The 18,077-nt window shown below is 36.7% G+C and overlaps 1 protein-coding gene across 7 annotated transcripts in view; it reads right to left on the bottom strand.

The window, feature by feature from the left end:
* dnc (phosphodiesterase dunce) overlaps positions 1-18,077 on the bottom strand; it is an 872,058-nt gene that overhangs the window by 291,846 nt on the left and 562,135 nt on the right. For all 7 annotated transcript variants that reach the window (XM_081742182.1, XM_081742183.1, XM_081742184.1 and 4 more), the window contains one exon: positions 12,135-12,236. In XM_081742182.1, the coding sequence (XP_081598308.1) occupies positions 12,135-12,236 (102 nt within the window). The remainder of the gene's footprint in view (positions 1-12,134; positions 12,237-18,077) is intronic.

The raw sequence follows: 18,077 nt of genomic DNA, 5'->3' as shown, positions 1-18,077 counted from the left end.
AAAAGAAGTTTGGAAAGAAACAAAAGGAAGATATTGATAAAGAAACGTGGTGGTGGAATGAAGAAATTATTCAAGTAGATACGAACGAGGAAAAAGAACGATTCAAAAAGTGGGTGATCTCGGGGAAATCAACAATACTGAAGGATTAAAAGAAGTTAAGGAAAACACCAAGAAGACAGTAAGTGTAACAATACTGAAGGATTAAAGGAATTTAAGAAAAACACCAAGAAGACAATAAGTGTAACAATACTGAAGGATTAAAGGAATTTAAGAAAAACACCAAGAAGACAATAAGTGTAACAATACTGAAGGATTAAAGGAAGTTAAGAAAAACACCAAGAAGACAATAAGTGTAACAATACTGAAGGATTAAAGGAATTTAAGAAAAACACCAAGAAGACAATAAGTGTAACAATACTGAAGGATTAAAGGAATTTAAGAAAAACACCAAGAAGACAATAAGTGTAACAATACTGAAGGATTAAAGGAAGTTAAGAAAAACACCAAGAAGACAATAAGTGTAACAATACTGAAGGATTAAAGGAAGTTAAGAAAAACACCAAGAAGACAATTAGTGTAACAATACTGAAGGATTAAAGGAATTTAAGAAAAACACCAAGAAGACAATAAGTGTAACAATACTGAAGGATTAAAGGAAGTTAAGAAAAACACCAAGAAGACAATTAGTGTAACAATACTGAAGGATTAAAGGAAGTTAAGAAAAACACCAAGAAGACAATAAGTGTAACAATACTGAAGGATTAAAGGAAGTTAAGAAAAACACCAAGAAGACAATTAGTGTAACAATACTGAAGGATTAAAGGAAGTTAAGAAAAACACCAAGAAGACAATAAGTGTAACAATACTGAAGGATTAAAGGAAGTTAAGAAAAACACCAAGAAGACAATTAGTGTAACAATACTGAAGGATTAAAGGAAGTTAAGAAAAACACCAAGAAGACAATAAGTGTAACAATACCGAAGGATTGAAGGAAGTTAAGAAAAACACCAAGAAGACAATAAGTGTAACAATACTGAAGGATTAAAGGAAGTTAAGAAAAACACCAAGAAGACAATTAGTGTAACAATACTGAAGGATTAAAGGAAGTTAAGAAAAACACCAAGAAGACAATAAGTGTAACAATACGGAAGGATTAAAGGAAGTTAAGAAAAACACCAAGAAGACAATTAGTGTAACAAAAGGTAGGCCATAAGTCTTATGACAAGTTGTAAAACAAAACAAAAGAGAGAGAAAAGACTATTTAGAAGCTTTCGACGGTAAGAGAGAGAGGCAAAGAAGTGGTAATTCGTATGTGCGCTGTATTAAAAATTAAAATGACCTTTTGACAAGTAAGGAAAAGATATCTAAATGACGAAAACCTGAGAGAAGCTTGTAAAAAAAAAAAAAAAAAACCTATCCACGGATCAGGGACATGTTTGACCTGTGATTGTGGTAGAATTAATGAAAAAGATTAAAAAAAAAAGGTAAAGCCTAAAACTGGATATTCCTATTGAAGCATGGCAATGTTCAGGTAAGGAGGGAGTGTAGTGGTTTGCTCAACTTTTTAATAGGATATTGGAAGCTGAAAATGAAAAAAACAAGCTACATTGCACTGGTATTAAAAACGAAGATGTGCAAGAGAGAGATGTACACAAGACTCAATATAGGAACAAAACTCATGAGCTTTGCAACGAAGCTTTGGAAGAGAGTGATAGAAGTACGATTACGGGAAGAGACCGAAATAACAGAAACCAAATTTGGTTTCAAAAAATGAAATGAAATCTTTAAGTTTAATGTCCCACGGTTATGCCGGTTAGGCTAAAGGAGACGGTGATAATGAGAAATGAGTGAAATGGTGGAATGAAGAAAGTAGGAGGAAACGGGAGAACCCCGAGAAAACCCACGAGCATGGTGTTTGTCCACCACAAAGTCCAAACGGCGTGAGCTGGGATCGAACCAGGGACCTCAAGCACCGGAGGAGAACGCTCTACCACTGAGCCACCGCGCCCCCAAATTTGGTTTCATGTCTGAGTGAAAGGCAATATATGCAATATTCACACTTAGGATGCTAATGGAAAAGTACAATCTATACTAGAAGGATCTCCATATGGTTTTCATCAACATGGAAAAAGAGTGCCGTACGACAGATGCCACAGGATCTAATTTGGTGGGCATTTAAGAAAAACTGTGTTCTTAACACATACATCTGTTCAATTCAAGGTATGTATGATGGACGTAGGACATGAGTGTGGACAGTGGCGTAACATTAGGCTTGGGGGCTCTCGCGCAGACAGCGTGGAGCGGTGCCCCTTCTCTATGTCCCACTTCCAGATTTGGGGCCTTCCCTGATGGCTTGAAGCTCCCGCAATGAGGAGTCTGCGGGGCCCTTATTTACGCCCCTGAAGTGTAGAGTGTGTGTGGAATGATAGAAAAGTCCACAGTTAAAGTGAGACTTCATCAGGCATCTAGTCTTAGCACATATGTTCTTACAAGTTATGATGGATGAACTTACAATGGACATCCAACAGTTAATACCTTGGCATATGCTATTTGCGGACGACATTGAGCCTGTTAGTGACAGCAAGGCAGGAATGAATATTATATATATATACAGGGTGATCCAATATTATGTCCCTATTTTTAGAATACGACAGACCTCTCATTAATGACGTTAAATGGTTGATTTTAATGACATAATGTAGCAGTAATTGCCATTTCCTAAAACGTGGACACGTTTTGAATAATGTGCGCTTTATGCATTATGGTGCTTCTCCCCATTTTGCGTTCATTTCACCAGAATGACTTTACAACGCGTTTCCAGGCTCTTATGTCGGACGTCGCCGCAGTTTTTAAGTGGCCACCGCGAAACCCAGACTTCACCCATTATATTTTTTATCTTAGGAGTACTTGAAGCAGAAAGTGTATGCCAGAGAACCGCGTAATTTGAACACTTTGAAAGCAATGATTAGAGAGGAATGTGCGTCCGTGCCAAGCGGCGTATTGCAACGGTCTATCACGAACGTTGGACTCCACTTGCAACGGTGTGTTAACAATGCTGGTGCCCACGTTGAAATATGAAATAACAAGGACTATAGTACATTATAAAATGGAAAGCAACCATGTAACTTCATTAATGGTAAATCTATAGTGTACTAAAAAATAAGGACATAATTGTGGATCAACCTGTATATCTAAATAGAAGCATTGGACAGCAAAGGTCTTAGAATTAGTAAAACCAAGATAGGATATCTACATTGCCCATTGAGCAAAAATTAACCGATCATTCTTTTAAAAAAGAAACTTCCTTCAAGTACATAGCGCCACAAAACAAAAATGTATACCTATCTGCTTTAAATAATGAAATATTCTCTTATTAAAGAGTGTATACATTAACACTCTGTATATAGAAGTAACACAATAATAAACGTTTTCATATTTTTCTTTCTCTCCTTTTTCATATTTTTCTTTCTGTCCTTTTTCATACTTTTCTTTTTTGCGCGTAGATGCATGTTTAGAATGTTTACACTACGTACTTAGCTTAAGGTGGATAAAATCTATTGTGCTGTTCCCACCTTCCACTTTGACAGCTGACACAATTCCATTTGAATTCACGAATAATGATTTCATCACTGACTCCCTCGCGTGCAGACAGCACCATCGATTATAATATACTTATTAGTTTACTTGTAATGTTTTAGTAGCAATATGGACTATACAAATTTCTTAATCTTTTACACAATAGTAAATTTTCTTTTGTAATTTTTCTGCAGTCGTATTGCCGCGATTCTTTACTGTCTGTCATTTTAGGCGGAACGCAGGTTAGGCGAAACAGATATCCTTATTTCGCCTAAAATGGCGGACACAAATCTTATCGTTTATCAGTCGTAAATTTATTGAGTAACTAATTAAACGAAATACGAGGATGAGGCGTAACCTTGCGACATACACTAAGACAGTGTTATAACTTCTATCAACAATTTTAAATTTATAGTGACGGGTTTCGAAACACCCATACTGGGTAAAGAATACAAAATTTTGAGTATTGTACCCTGTACTGTATTGCCACGTACTTGTATTCAATTTACGTTATTGTGTATGACATTTGTGATCAAATCTGTACTATGTCAATGTGTATTAAATAGTATTTGCAGTATTACGTAAAGAAAAACATGAACTTTAATAATAAAATTAGAGATGCGGAATCATGAGAAGGGCTCACTGGGTGCAGATTCCTGTTCCCTCTCCCACCAAAAAAAAAAAAAAAAAAAAAAAAAAACCTTTACAACTGTTTTGTTTTGTCTGCACCAATGGAGCTGGAACTTCTACTGAATGAACACGTATTGTGACAGTAGTCCGATTACATATGGTTGCAACTTACAATACGTGACTCACAGCTACATACACATTTCGTGTAACGTGTTGGTCACAATAATTTCGGTTCAACGTCGTCGACTTTTGAACTACTGATAACTACTGCTTGTTCGGAAGGTAGCTGGTAAGTAACTAAAGAGGGAGTCCAACCAACTAAATTATGTATATTTTACAAGAAATAGATCGAAATTTCTGCAGTTCTTTTATTCTTTTCTACAGTGTGTCATTGACGCGATTTCGAAATATTCGTATAGAACAGTTACTACACACAGTCGCAGAGCTGGATTTAGGTTTGGTGAGGCCCTAAGCTAATGAAGATAATGGAGGCTCCTTATGTATCCAGATGAACGTAGGACCCTATATACAGAAATGAAGAAACCAGTGGTATTTTAGGAAGCAGACTAGCAGAAGGGACCCCCATTACTTACATAATAGGGGCCTACACAAACGAAGCACTGTTGCTATATGTAGATTTTATTGTAGTTGATTTGAGTTTAGCGTCCCGTTCTATAACGAGGCCATATGAGACATGGGCCTACAGCTTAACGTGGGATCCAAACCGCATGAGGTCCCGCTGAAAATTGAACTCCGGTTTTAGAAAAGAGTATCTATTTGATGAGATGATCACGCACACATAGTTACATTCATTTTTTTTATATATAATAATTCATATATTACACGTGATTCAAAATTTTGCCCAGTAGTTAGCTCCTCTAAAAAGTCACAGGCTGCGTCTCAAAGCTAAATAATAAGTCCTATTGCTATTATTGCAATTGCAAATATCAATATCTAAAATTGCCTGAAGTTCTTTTTCAATAGAAACAAATGGAAAAAAGAAACAAAAGGATTCCTTGAAAGTAAAACGTAGACAAATTCACCAGTGTTCAGAAGCTGTCTACAATTCACTGAGCAGAATGGGTCGGTGGGTCGTAATGCGTTTTTAAGTCAGAGTGGATTGGTGGGTCGGAATGGGTCGGTAGGTCAGAGTGGGTCCCGGTGGGTGGTGGGTCACAGTGGATCACGTTCTGTTTACCCGTGACCCACTGACCCGCTCCAACTCTGGACTGCACATACGGATAAGGCATTCATATATATATATATATATATATATATATATATATATATATATATATATATATATATATATGTATGTATGTGTGTGTGTGTGTGTGTTTTTTTTAACCTTCCTGACTTTACTTAACCTCCACTAATTTAAGATAATTTACAAAAAATGCAAGAAATCAATTATTAATAACAAATATAAACATATAGAAATGTATTTTGAAAAAAAAAATTCCGTGTACTCGAGACTCGAACCCGCGTTGCCCCACTCAACAGGCAGACACCTTACCGACTTATCCACGACACAACTTGCAACTTGCGGTTACGAAGGATTACTTATACTGAGTGTGTTAGGTAACAATGCTACCAAATGTCAGTACTGGTGCGACTACCGCCTTGAAGATCTATTTCGCAGTTAGGAAGTCACTCTTTAAGTCTATTTATTTATTTATCTATCTATCTATCTAATATATTAATATATATATATATATATATTTGGTCTAGGAATTAATTCGTGCGGGTGGACAAGAGATGGCGCAACGAACGGAGCGTCCCACAGTTCCGTGTATCCACACATGTGTTGCAAACCCCTGTCATCGCGTATCGTTCGTAGTATAGGGCAGTGGATTAAAGCGTCAACAACACCAGTTTGTAGTTAAGTGAACATGGCGCAATTTGTGCCTGATAAAGTGCTTTTGCGGGGTGTCCTGCTGCATTACTTTAACATGCAGAAAAGTGCGACTGAAAGTCATCGTATTTTGGTGGAAGTGTATGGTGACCATGCTCTAGCTGAGCGAACGTGTCAGAAGTGGTTTGCACGGTTTAGAAGTGGTGATTTCGGCTTGGCAGACCAAGAGCGAGCTGGACAGCCAAAAACATTTCAAGACGAAGAATTGACAGCATTGCTCGAGCAGGATTCGTGTCAAACGCAGGAACAACTTGCAGCAGCATTAGGCGTTGATCAAACAACAGTCTCCAAACGCTTGAAAGCCATGGGAATGATTCAAAAGATGTCACATTGGGTTCCACATGAATTGAAAGACAGAGACGTTGAAAGACGAAAAACCATTTGCGAATTGCTGCTTCAACGACAGAGCAGAAAGGGGTTTCTGCATCGAATTATTACGGGTGATGAGAAGTGGATCCATTACGAGAACCCTAAACGAAAAAAGGCCTGGGTGAAACCAGGTGAACCAGGTCCATCACAACCAAAACGAGATATTCACTGTGCAAAGGTTATGCTGTGCATATGGTGGGATATGAAAGGTGTGGTGTACTATGAGCTGCTGCAACCGGGTGAAACTATGAATGGAGAACGTTATCGACGACAATTAATGCGTTTGAAGCAAGCTCTGGCCAGAACACGACCAGAATGGGAGAACAGACATGATAAACTTATTGTTCAACATGATAACGGTCGCCCACATGTCGCAAAACCGGTCAAAACCTATTTAGAAAATGTCGGATGGGAAGTTTTACCCCACCCGCCGTATTCACCAGACGTTGCTCCTTCGGACTACTACTTGTTCGATTGCATGAACAACGATTTGATTGGACAGCGGTTTACTTCTTCAGAAGATATCGAAACATGGGTCTCTGACTGGATCGCTTCCAAGGATGAGGACTTCTTTCGCCACGGAATCCGTACATTGCCTGACAGATGGGCGAAAGTGGTGGCTAGCGATGGACAATATTTTTCTTAAGGTATTTATGTATTTTGTGTTTGTACTACAGCTTCAATGTGTGCGTACCAACCGCACGAATTAATTCCTAGACCAAATATATAGACAATAGTGAGTAAGAATATAGAGTAATTCATTCTTGATTTTAATCTACAGAACAAATGCTTTTTATGAAAACAAGGGGCCTGTTGCCGTAGATGGCTAAAGGCCGTATATAAAATTCAAACTTCAAGTGGAACTGGGGTAACTCGCCGACAATGACTGATTTATCAAAACGTTTGATAATAGCAGGTGTAATGGCTGATTTAAGAACAAATTTGATATTGCCTGTGTAGGTAAGTGGGTAGCGTATGTGACTCGTTCTAAGGTTCCGTGTTCTAAGCTCAGCCTAGACTAAGAGTTACACTTTTTTTTTCAAGGAATTAAACACTATAAATGCTGTTCGCGTTTGATACTGAAAGAGATTTATCCTATGAAAGGAGAACACCAAGACAGATACAGGGGCAGAGGGAAAGACGCAGACTGTTCATCCTTAAGTGTTAAAATTTAATTTATTCCCATGTCTTTCCCTCTTTCCTTCTTTTCGCATTTTGTTTAGCTTTCCATACTTTTTCGGTCTCTGCATGATGCGTATTATAATTTTCGTTTTCTTAGCATTAATTCCTCGCTCTTTGAACTTAACGTGAATGGAATTTCTGCAGATTTATCTCGTGGTTGCTTCTCTAAGTGATGTTCTCAGATAGTAATAGTTTTTCCTCCAAGTGGAGGAATATCCTGGCATATTATGTTTTCGGGCATGTATTTGCTGTCATGTTGGTTGTCCAACTATCAGACATACAGTGAAACTATTCTGCTACTGGAAAAAGCTATCATTTCTTATATATCCAACCTCCACATTCTAAAGTGTCTGACTATAGGAACTGACATCAGTGTGTTCAAAGTGTACCCGAACGTCTGATGTATCCAATGAGTGTATGGGCAGAGAAACGATTTTACTAGAATACCTCCTAACAGTGTTAATGAAAAATACCTGCTAAAAACCGGACGCGAACGTCTGATGTGTTTAATGAGTTTACGGGCACAGGAACGATTTTTAAACAGTTTTAGTCTCTTTACATATGCCATTTACACATCTATAAGTAATTTCTGCTTGTATACTCATGGGACACGTCAGAATTTCAGAAATGAAATGAAATGATTTTTTTTTTTTTTTTTTTTTTTTTTTTAAGTTGAACATTTCATGATTATGCCCTTTGGGCTAAAGAAGACAGATGATTAATGAAAGTTTCGGGAAGTTTCTATTAACCACTGTTTGAAGAATTCCGGATTTTTTGTTGTTGTTATTCACTGACAAAACAATTCAGGATATTTTTGGACATACTACACAGTGATCAAAAAGTCGTTTGTAAAAAAGGATGCCCAAATCATGATCAAACACTGATTTTTCATTTTCAGTGTAATTCAAAACCTCTTTCGTGCACGAAATGAACAGTTTAGGGACAGCGTAGCGTACTTGAGAAAGAATTCAACAGAAAAAGCTTTTTTTTTTTTTTTTTTAACAGAAGAGAACTACTATTTTATTAACAAGAACAAGGAACAGTTTCGACAAAAATTTTAGTAGAATATACACACATTCAAATATTAGAGAATTACTCCATTATTCTCAGCTTTTTGCATACTAAACAGTACCTCAGCAAAAAAAAAAAAAAAAAAAAAAAAAAAAAAAAAAAAAAAAAAACAGTTAAACGGAATCTGAAAAGAAAATCAATAAGATATTAGAAAACTTAAGAAAGAGCTGTGAAGAATATGGAATAAAAATAAATGTTAGAAAAACAAAAGTCATGGTGATTGGAACGAAGGGGTCGATATCAAAGTAGCAAGGGAGAAAACAAAACAGATGACTAGATTTTCGATATCTGGGTGATATTATTAAGCGATCATATGAAGTACGAACGTGAAATAAAAGCAAGGACAAAAATGGCAAAAGAAGTCTTAAGAGGAAGAAAAGTCTATTTTGTGGAGCCTTGAATACAGAGTTGACAAAGAACTCATAAAAGCTTCGTGTGAAGTATTGCACTGTACGTATAGGTCAGACATATGGGCATTACGCACAAATGATTTAAACGATATAAAGCTTTCGAAATCTGGGTGTGGAGAAGAATGGAGCGAATTAGTTGAGTCGAGCGGGAAACGAATGAGAAGGTGTTAGAAATGATGGCGGAGGAAATATTTTATCTTAATTTTGCGTCCCGTCAGCAGTGAGGCTACACGAGACGTAGACCTACAGCTTAATGTGGGATCCGAACCATATGAGCTCCTGGCGCGAATCGAACCGTCTCTCCCATGTCAAAGGCGCGTATGGTAGCCGCTTAGCTACGAGGGAGCTGTAAGGGAGAAAATATTTTTTTATATACTATCGGGAAGAACAAGAAAAACTGCTTGGGGCATTGTCTAAGAAAGATCTGTACTATGAGGGACGTGCTAGAGGGTATGGTGGTAGAAAAAAGGGGGAGGAGCGAAGGAGACTACAATTGATGGACAATATCAAAACAGGAAAATCGTACATAAAAAGACGAAGAATTTATCAGAAGACCGTCGAGCATGGAAGCTTCTCACGTCAGCTGCGGCAAGCGACCTGCTAATAATGGCATAATATGTATAATGATAATGATGATGATGATGATGATACAATTAAAGAAAAAAGAAAAAATTAAAAACAAGTTTATTCGAATTAATTATTCGTTTTAGTCCTTCATTACACCTGTCGACATGGGTTTGATTGTCTTGCTGGCAAGGGCGCCGATCCTGGGGGGCAAGGGGGCCCGGGCCCCCCAAAGCTCATGTGACCCCCCTTATTGTATTTAAGAATACACAATATTTAACATAATTTTAATGCAATTTGTCGTAAAATCCTCATATATACCTTCTCCATCTGAATGCCCCCCCCCAAAAAAAAATTACAGAGAAATCGGCGCCCTTGCTTGCAGGTAATTTTGACGTGCTCATTCCGAAAATAAAAACGGTTACCATAACGTATTTTTTTTTTAAAAAAAAACACAAAAACTACATCTTAACAGAATAAGGTGCTGTTTCATATAGGTTTATTGCCAATTGATGGCGCCGTAAAGTACAAGTATAATACATGAATTTTTAAATTACAGGTCTTGCATTTTACAACTATACAGGAATAAAAGAAATAGCACAAACACTTTTGCTACCTTCTACTGATAGGCTGTTGTAAACAAAAAATGCATCGATTTGGTTATGCATGTGTCTATTTACAAAATCCTACAGTAACATTTTAAATATGTTATTCTATATGAGTTACCTCAAATAAACAATTTACAGTCATTGTAATGTGTTCTTTATAGAGTGGATTCTTTACCAATCCAAAGACAATTTAGTTTGTGTTCTACTGGAGTTTAAAATGTTATTTATATTTTGAAGACTTAAAAAGTAAATAATAATAATAATATTTTATAATTTTATAAAAATCTTATGTTTATTTCACGCACGTAAGTTTCTTAGTTTTTTTTTATCTGTTTGTTAAATCTTCCAAGAAGCAAGTAATAAAATAATAATAATAATAATAATAATAATAATAATAGTATAAAAGAAAGTGTTACGTCTACAAATGTAAATTATGTTGTTTGTCACCATTGTGCAAAATTCTGTGTCATGTAAAACTGTGTATGGAACATATTGTAACAAAATGTAAAACTTCCCAGCTACATTAAACTAATAAATATATTTTTTTTCAAACTCTGCACACTTCGAAGATCTTGGATTTAGAACACCAAAATAAGTGATCCCTTTCCACGTTTTCAGTACTCGCTCTTCCGTGGTATTATTTATCTATTAAAATTCTAGAAAAGTTTATATGTTTGTGGACGTTTATATGTTTGTGACCAATCCTTTCAACAGTGAGTTTTCGGGAACCATATGCTCTGGAAAGATGCTATTTTCACTGATCGACTGCAAAATTTGTGTAGATTGGTCAGTTGTAATTGAGTATTTAAGAAAAACATGGCTGCGGTTTCTTTATTACACTGGCCATCATTTATTTCAGAGCTGCAACGGGCAGAAGATCATGACCTACCTCTGAGCTGCAACGGGCAACAGGTATCTTCATCTATCTCTGAGCTACAACGGGCAAGAGATACTCCCTTCTCTCCAAGCTGCAACGGGCGGGAAAGACTCCTCTAGCCCTATCTCTGAGCTGCAAAGGGCGGAAAAGACTCCTCTAGCCCTATCTCTGAGCTGCAACGGGCAAATTCTCACCCATCTCCCAACTGTAACGTGGAAGAGTTCTTATCCTATCTGAGATTCCTTTAGACCCAACTACAACGGGCAGGACCTTCCTTTACCAGCAAATCTCAAACCCTCCGAGCTGCATCGCGCAAAAATTCCAGTTGTGGAGGAAATAACTTTTAAAAGACTCACTTATTTGTAATTTTGTGTACAGATTGTATAAACATGTTTAACCAATTGTATCACAACTGGTCCCATTACATAGTTACGTTTTCTGATGGATTCATATAAATACATATTTTATTTGTTTTATAAATACTATCGATGTCACTTGTGCATATTTAAACATATTTAAAGCATACGTTACGTTAAACTTTGGTATGATAGTTTGTTTCTAATTTTTGATATCCTGTTTTACTAATTATTATTATTATTATTTTTAAAATACAGAGTGAGTCAAAATTTTCCTTACATAGGCACTCTCATATTATCAGACATAAGCTGTCATTATTTGGGATGCACAGAAGGTTATGAATGTTCATGCCTCATAAATTTGTTGTTGAACATGTTCCATTGACAGTTTCGCAGGTAATCCAGGGAGTCAGATCAGGGGATCGGAGTGGACAACTCAATGAAACCTCGTACTCCCACTTCATGAACCTGAAGAAATTAACAAATTCAACCGCATCTGGTGATCTTATGGGATCTTTTATGTAAGGAGATTTTCTGGTCCACTCTGTATATATATATATAAAGAATAGTACTTACTTGTTTGTGGGGACATTGGTGAGGTTGAGGAAGTTGTTTCGAACACTTCGGAGACTTGCAAGTATCTGAGCAAATGGAGTGACAATGAGGTCTTCCCCATGGCTGAAAAATAAACAAAAGATAAACGGTTAGATAATGTTGTGCACACAATAATACTATTTTTATGCTGTAAATATAATCTAACCATATAAATTCTATGCAACCGGTATAAGAGAAATACAACTTTTCAAAACAACATTTCGTCAACAAGCATGTACATTTTAACATTTAGAACACCAAGATCGGGTAGAAGTGAGCAAGGCACTCAAAAATATTAGCTATTTTGTACATTAACTTCTATACATACTGCAGAAATTCCATGTACTCCTCATGGCTCTGTCCAGAATCTTCCAAAGGAAAATATTTATATAAATGATTTATACAGACAACAATTTTCAACCAACTTTGTTCGAAGTTCGTTACTGAATTCTCTATAGCTGTGTGAGTGTGTGTGCCTGTTATTTGCGAATTTTTCAATTTTGAGTCTACCATTCCAAAGAGCAACAAAAACTATCAGAAAGAAGTGATGGATTTTTTCCCGTTATTCTTAACGTTAGGTTCCGATTTCGGAAGATTTAAGGATCCACATCTCGGGAACCGAAAACCATTGAGAGATGATATTGGTGTTAATCAATATCTAAGAGGATGGTAAACATTTTGGTACTGAATATTAACCAGTGGCCACTGGGCAACTGGCCATCGTTCCCCAGATATTGGCCAAAGATGTTCCGATTTCCGTATATTTAAGGAGCTATTTCTCGGGAACCTTAAGTCATAGAGAGATGATATTGCTGTTGATCAATACCTAAGAGAATGATGAACATTTAGGTACCAAATAGTAACTGGTGGCCACTGGCCAACTGGCCACCATTCTCCAGATATTGGCCAAAGAAGTTTCGATTTCGGGAAATTTAAGGAGCCATATCTCGGGGAACCGTAAGTCAGGGAGAGATATTTTGCGAATTTTTCGATTTTAAGCTCTCCATTTTAAGCACGTGTCTTCGTAAAACAACATATCATAGAACGTTTTAACATAATTCTTAAACAAAATATTTGGAAAAAATTGAGTACTCAAAGAAATTATAAATGCGTAGATATATTACAAGAATTGTTTAATGAGTATAATAATAAAGTACATAGAATAATTGGTATAAAGTCTGTAGAAGTTAATTAAAAAAAAATCCTTTTAAGTTCGTTCTGGCAATTATTCTATGTACAATTATTCTTGGAGCATTTTCAACTGGTTTCATCGGTTCGTTATTTCCTTTTTTAAATACGTATTATAGAATACTTCCTGAGCAAATGAGAATCGTGTTGTTTTTGTGGGCCGTTCTTTACGTAGTTCTTATATATTACGGCAGGTGGCACTAGTTGACTTTGAGACTTACTAGTTACTGCTATTGCTTGAAGTTGGTATCATCAAAGATAATATGAGGGTTAAATCTCTCATCTTAAAAAAAAGAAAAAGAAAGAAAGAAAGAAAGAAAGAAAAGAGAAAAAGAAAGAAAGAAAGAAAGAAAAGAGAAAAAGAAAGAAAGAAAGAAAAAGTTTATTTTTCGTAGAAATTGACTGCTTTTCATAAAACATGGCATTCTATAAGGCTCTGCAATTGGACCTATTCTTTAGGGATGTTTTAAATTGTATTCACCCTGAAACTCTAACATACGTATTTCTCAGCAATACTTCATGAAGGATGGTTCAAGCCTCTGAGTTTATATCTATTGGATTTGATATGATTTTCCGTTTAGAGTCCCTTCCAACACTGAGGCTATATGAGACGTGGACATACAGCTTTAAGTGGGATCCGCACCACATGACCTGCCTGGAATCGAATCCGGGGCTCCCACGTCAAAGGCACGTATGGTAACCGCTTAGCCATGAAGGAGCTCTCCAAGTTTACCATCATTTCAAGATTTTTGTATACATATCTTAAGGCAAATGTTTATTTTTTGATCTCTTGTTCATGTAAGGAGATTAAAACCCAGAAACCCTCTTCCGTACGCCACTGTTTCTAAGTAACTGAAATTTTTTAAGTCTTCCTAGCTGGTCTAGTGGCTAACGCACGCGCCTCGTTGCATCGACATCCAAATTCTAGTTCGAATGGGAGAACAGTGAACGTATTACAGTGGTTTGGATTTCACCTTAAACCGCACACCCATGTCTCATATAGCCTCAGTGCTAAAAAGACAAGTTAAATTTCAATAAAGAATAAAGAACTCATTAAAAATATAATATTAATGAAACAAGGTAATGACGTGTGTTTCCTTCGAGGTTTATAAGTATTATATGTATAGATTGGGATTGACACGACTGATTGAATGAATTGATATTTAGTGTCGGGGTGGGGCTCAGTGGTAGAGCGTTTGCCTTTGGTGCGTAGGGTCCGTGGTTCGAACCCCGGCCAAGTAAGTTTGTGGTGGGTAACATCGTGCCCGTAGGTTTTTCTCGGGATACTTCCGTTTCCTCCCGCATTCTTATCTCACCGATTTTACCCATCATCACTCACTTGCCTTAATCATCCGTCTCCGTTAGTCTAACGGATATAATCGTGAGGCGTTACATTGAAAGAGGAAAAGATTTTGGTATTTAGTGTCCCGTTTCAAGGTCAATGTTATATAGGACTTGAACCTACAACTTAACGTGGGATCCGAACCACATTCACTCCCACCAGGAACGACTGGGATTTAAATCAGGCAAAGGGGAGATGATTAAATCAATGAATAAAAAAAAACGAAAAAAAGAGAAATTTTTCTCTTGTTTTTATGATGGACGTACCCACAAGTTAATTAAATCATAACGTAATATATTTTTAGAATCATTTTGCTTTCATCTTTCTTTCCAAGGAACTGCATTTGGATGACTTCTCAATTTTTATACTAATTAAAAAAGAAAATAGATTAACGTTCACCCACGTGACTAATTTTGTCATTTTGTTTCTGACTACTTTCCCCTCACTATCTAGACTTTCTCTTTCATCTTCGCTACGTCATTCACGCAACCTTGCTGTTTCAGCAGAAAATGGACAATTGCAGCCAAAAATCAATAAGATTCTGCACCTGGTTCTACAGATATACAAACAGCTGCTCCGCACACTTTCTCTTTATTATCTTCTGCACTGCACATATCGCAGTGACTATAACATGTACACGTTTCCAGTATATGTATTACAAACATTCTTGAATAGCTATGTGTTTAGGTCTCTCAACTGGAAAGGCAAACTAATGCAGGTAAAAGGGAAAAGATCTTATCACTTCGTTTCGCTGATTATATCGTTCTCTATGCAAACAGCAACAGAGAGTTGCAAAATAAGATAGAAGAGATTAATCTACGCAAACAGCAACAGAGAGTTGCAAAATAAGATAGAAGAGAGATTAATCTACGCAAACAGCAACAGAGACTTGTAAGATACGATAGAAGAGAGATTAATCTACGCAAACAGCAACAGAGAGTTGTAAGATACGATAGAAGAGATTACTGTGAAAAGCAAAGAAGTCAAGTTGAAAGTAAGTATGAAAAGATAAAAGTTATGTTCAATCTTTGATTTCCGTTGTGAATTTGAAATAAAATCTTTCAGTTTAACGTCCCACGTTTATGCCCTTCAAGCTAAGAGAGACGATGATTAAGGCAAGTAAATGATGATGAAGAATTGGTGGAATGAGAAAGTGGAAGGTAATTGCAATATACCTCGAGAAAACGCACGGACACTATATTGTCCACCACAAAATTTACTTGAGCGTGGATCGAACCAGAGACTCCGCGTACCAGAACTGAGCGCCCTACCACCGAGCCACCGTACCTTTGTCCTTGCGAATTTGTTGTGCTTGAAAATATGGAATTATTATTGAATACCTATGTCTTAGCTGGGACAGAAGATATCTTTAAATGTCAACAAGGGTACACCAACAGGATCTACTGAATCCGGACCAGGGGGTCAAGGTGGCTCAGTGGTAGAGCGTTTACCTCTGGTGCGTGTGGCCCCTCGTTCGATTTCCGCTCACGCCAAGTGAACTTTGTGGTGGACAAACACCGTGTGCGAGGCTTTTTTCGAGGTGGTCCTGTGTCCTCTCACTTTTCATTCCATCGTTCGATTCATTTCTTACTATCCTCGTCTCCTTTGGTCTATACTTTTCGTCTTATCTTGATGTCAGGAATCACCTCCCAAACGTTGTCGGTGTTGTTTAGAAACACCCTGTATATTTCTCGCAACTTTTCGAGACGAAACGGGAAATTTCACGAGAACTTCATGAGTTCATCCAAATCTTAGATTTCAAACACTGTCTTAGTGTCACGTGACTCATAGCCGAAAAACTATACATCGATAAAGTAATTGTACGAACACAATGCACAGCATTTATTAACAAGTCATTACACAATGTACTCCAGTAATAAATGTGATTTAAATGTTGTTATATCACACTCTATGTGAACGTCTCGTGACGCGGAAAGATTGTGATAACTTCTAGATAAAAAATATGAAACAACTAAGGCCATAAATCTTTTTAACAAAAATTTACAAAACTAGACGATAATTTCTCGATAATTGTCAGGAGACTAGAAAGATTTTTTTCGAGAATCGAGACGAGACCAAATTTCCGAGACGAGAAAATGAAACATTATTTCTCATCTTGTCTCGTGGGCAGTACTATTGAGAATATCCCTCCCATAGAATATTCAGAAATACTAATCCTGGACTCCAATGTAAAATTTATGCATTACTAATGATCCGTGTGGCCGGCCATAGCGTACTGTAAACTGTACCGTTCTAGTCTATTTAAGATTTTAGCCTCAAAAGTCGATGCGTTTAGTTACTCCCATCGGCAACATGTTAAAAACCTATAAAAGTAATTTGAAACTAAATAGATACGGAGGCAAACTAACAAAACTGTTTTGTACAGCCGGCGACAAACGTTCTTTCAGTTTCATGAAATTCGTTTCGTAAATAACTTCAGAACGGAAGGACAATTTCAGTAAATCATAAAGAGTCTAGTTTCCTGTATGTTCATGCCATACCAGCGTTGTACGTTCCAGTCATACCACTGTTAGTCCCAAAATAAATTTTGCAAAATGAAAAAAAAAAAAAAAAAAAAACTTTTGTAGCTAACTATACAATACAATACAAACACAAAATATAAATTACAAACAAGAATGTAATCTTTAATTTAACGTTTCTACGGTTATGTCCTTCGGTCTAAAAGATGATTGTTATGAAAGGAAGTGAATCATTATGAAATAATTCGGGATGTGAGATAAAGGAGAAAACCGGATAAATCCGATTGTTCACCGCATGCAGTATAGTTTTTACACGTTTTAAATTGATAACTGTCTTTATATGTTTCAGCTATTTTTTCACTATCCCCTAATTTTTTTAAATGACCTAAGTTGTGTCATAACACCTCTAGTTGGCACCACTGCCAAATGTACGCGGGATGGCAACCCTGTTGCAAACAAATGAAAAGATAAAAAATACTATATTAGGTTTAAAATATAAGAAGTTATATTCTAAAGGAAAAAAAGAGTAAAAGAAAATATGTGAATATTAATTTACAGTAAACAAATAGTTCCAACAACAAGACGAAGAGATAAGATGGAAACTGAATGCGAACAAACTATACAATTTATAATATGTATGAAAAATGAGAGAATATTGTTGAATGACAAGCTTGTTGATCTTCGGTTACATCATCATAGGTATTCTGCCTTTATTGGCAGGTCACTTGCCGCAGCTGAGAAGTTTCCATGCTCCACGGTCCTCCGCTAACCTTTTCGTCTTCGCGTATGATCTTTTCTTTTAATATCATCTATTAATTGTAGTCTCCTTCGCCCCCTCCTTCTCTTTCCCGCCACCATACCCTCTAGGACGTCCCTCATGATACAATCTCTTCTTAGGCAATGCCCCAACCAGTT

Source organism: Thermobia domestica, chromosome 16 (assembly GCF_964235325.1).
Source record: "Thermobia domestica chromosome 16, izTheDome1.hap1.1, whole genome shotgun sequence".
NCBI lineage: Eukaryota > Metazoa > Arthropoda > Insecta > Zygentoma > Lepismatidae > Thermobia > Thermobia domestica.
This window is presented reverse-complemented; position numbering and strand designations above follow the sequence as displayed.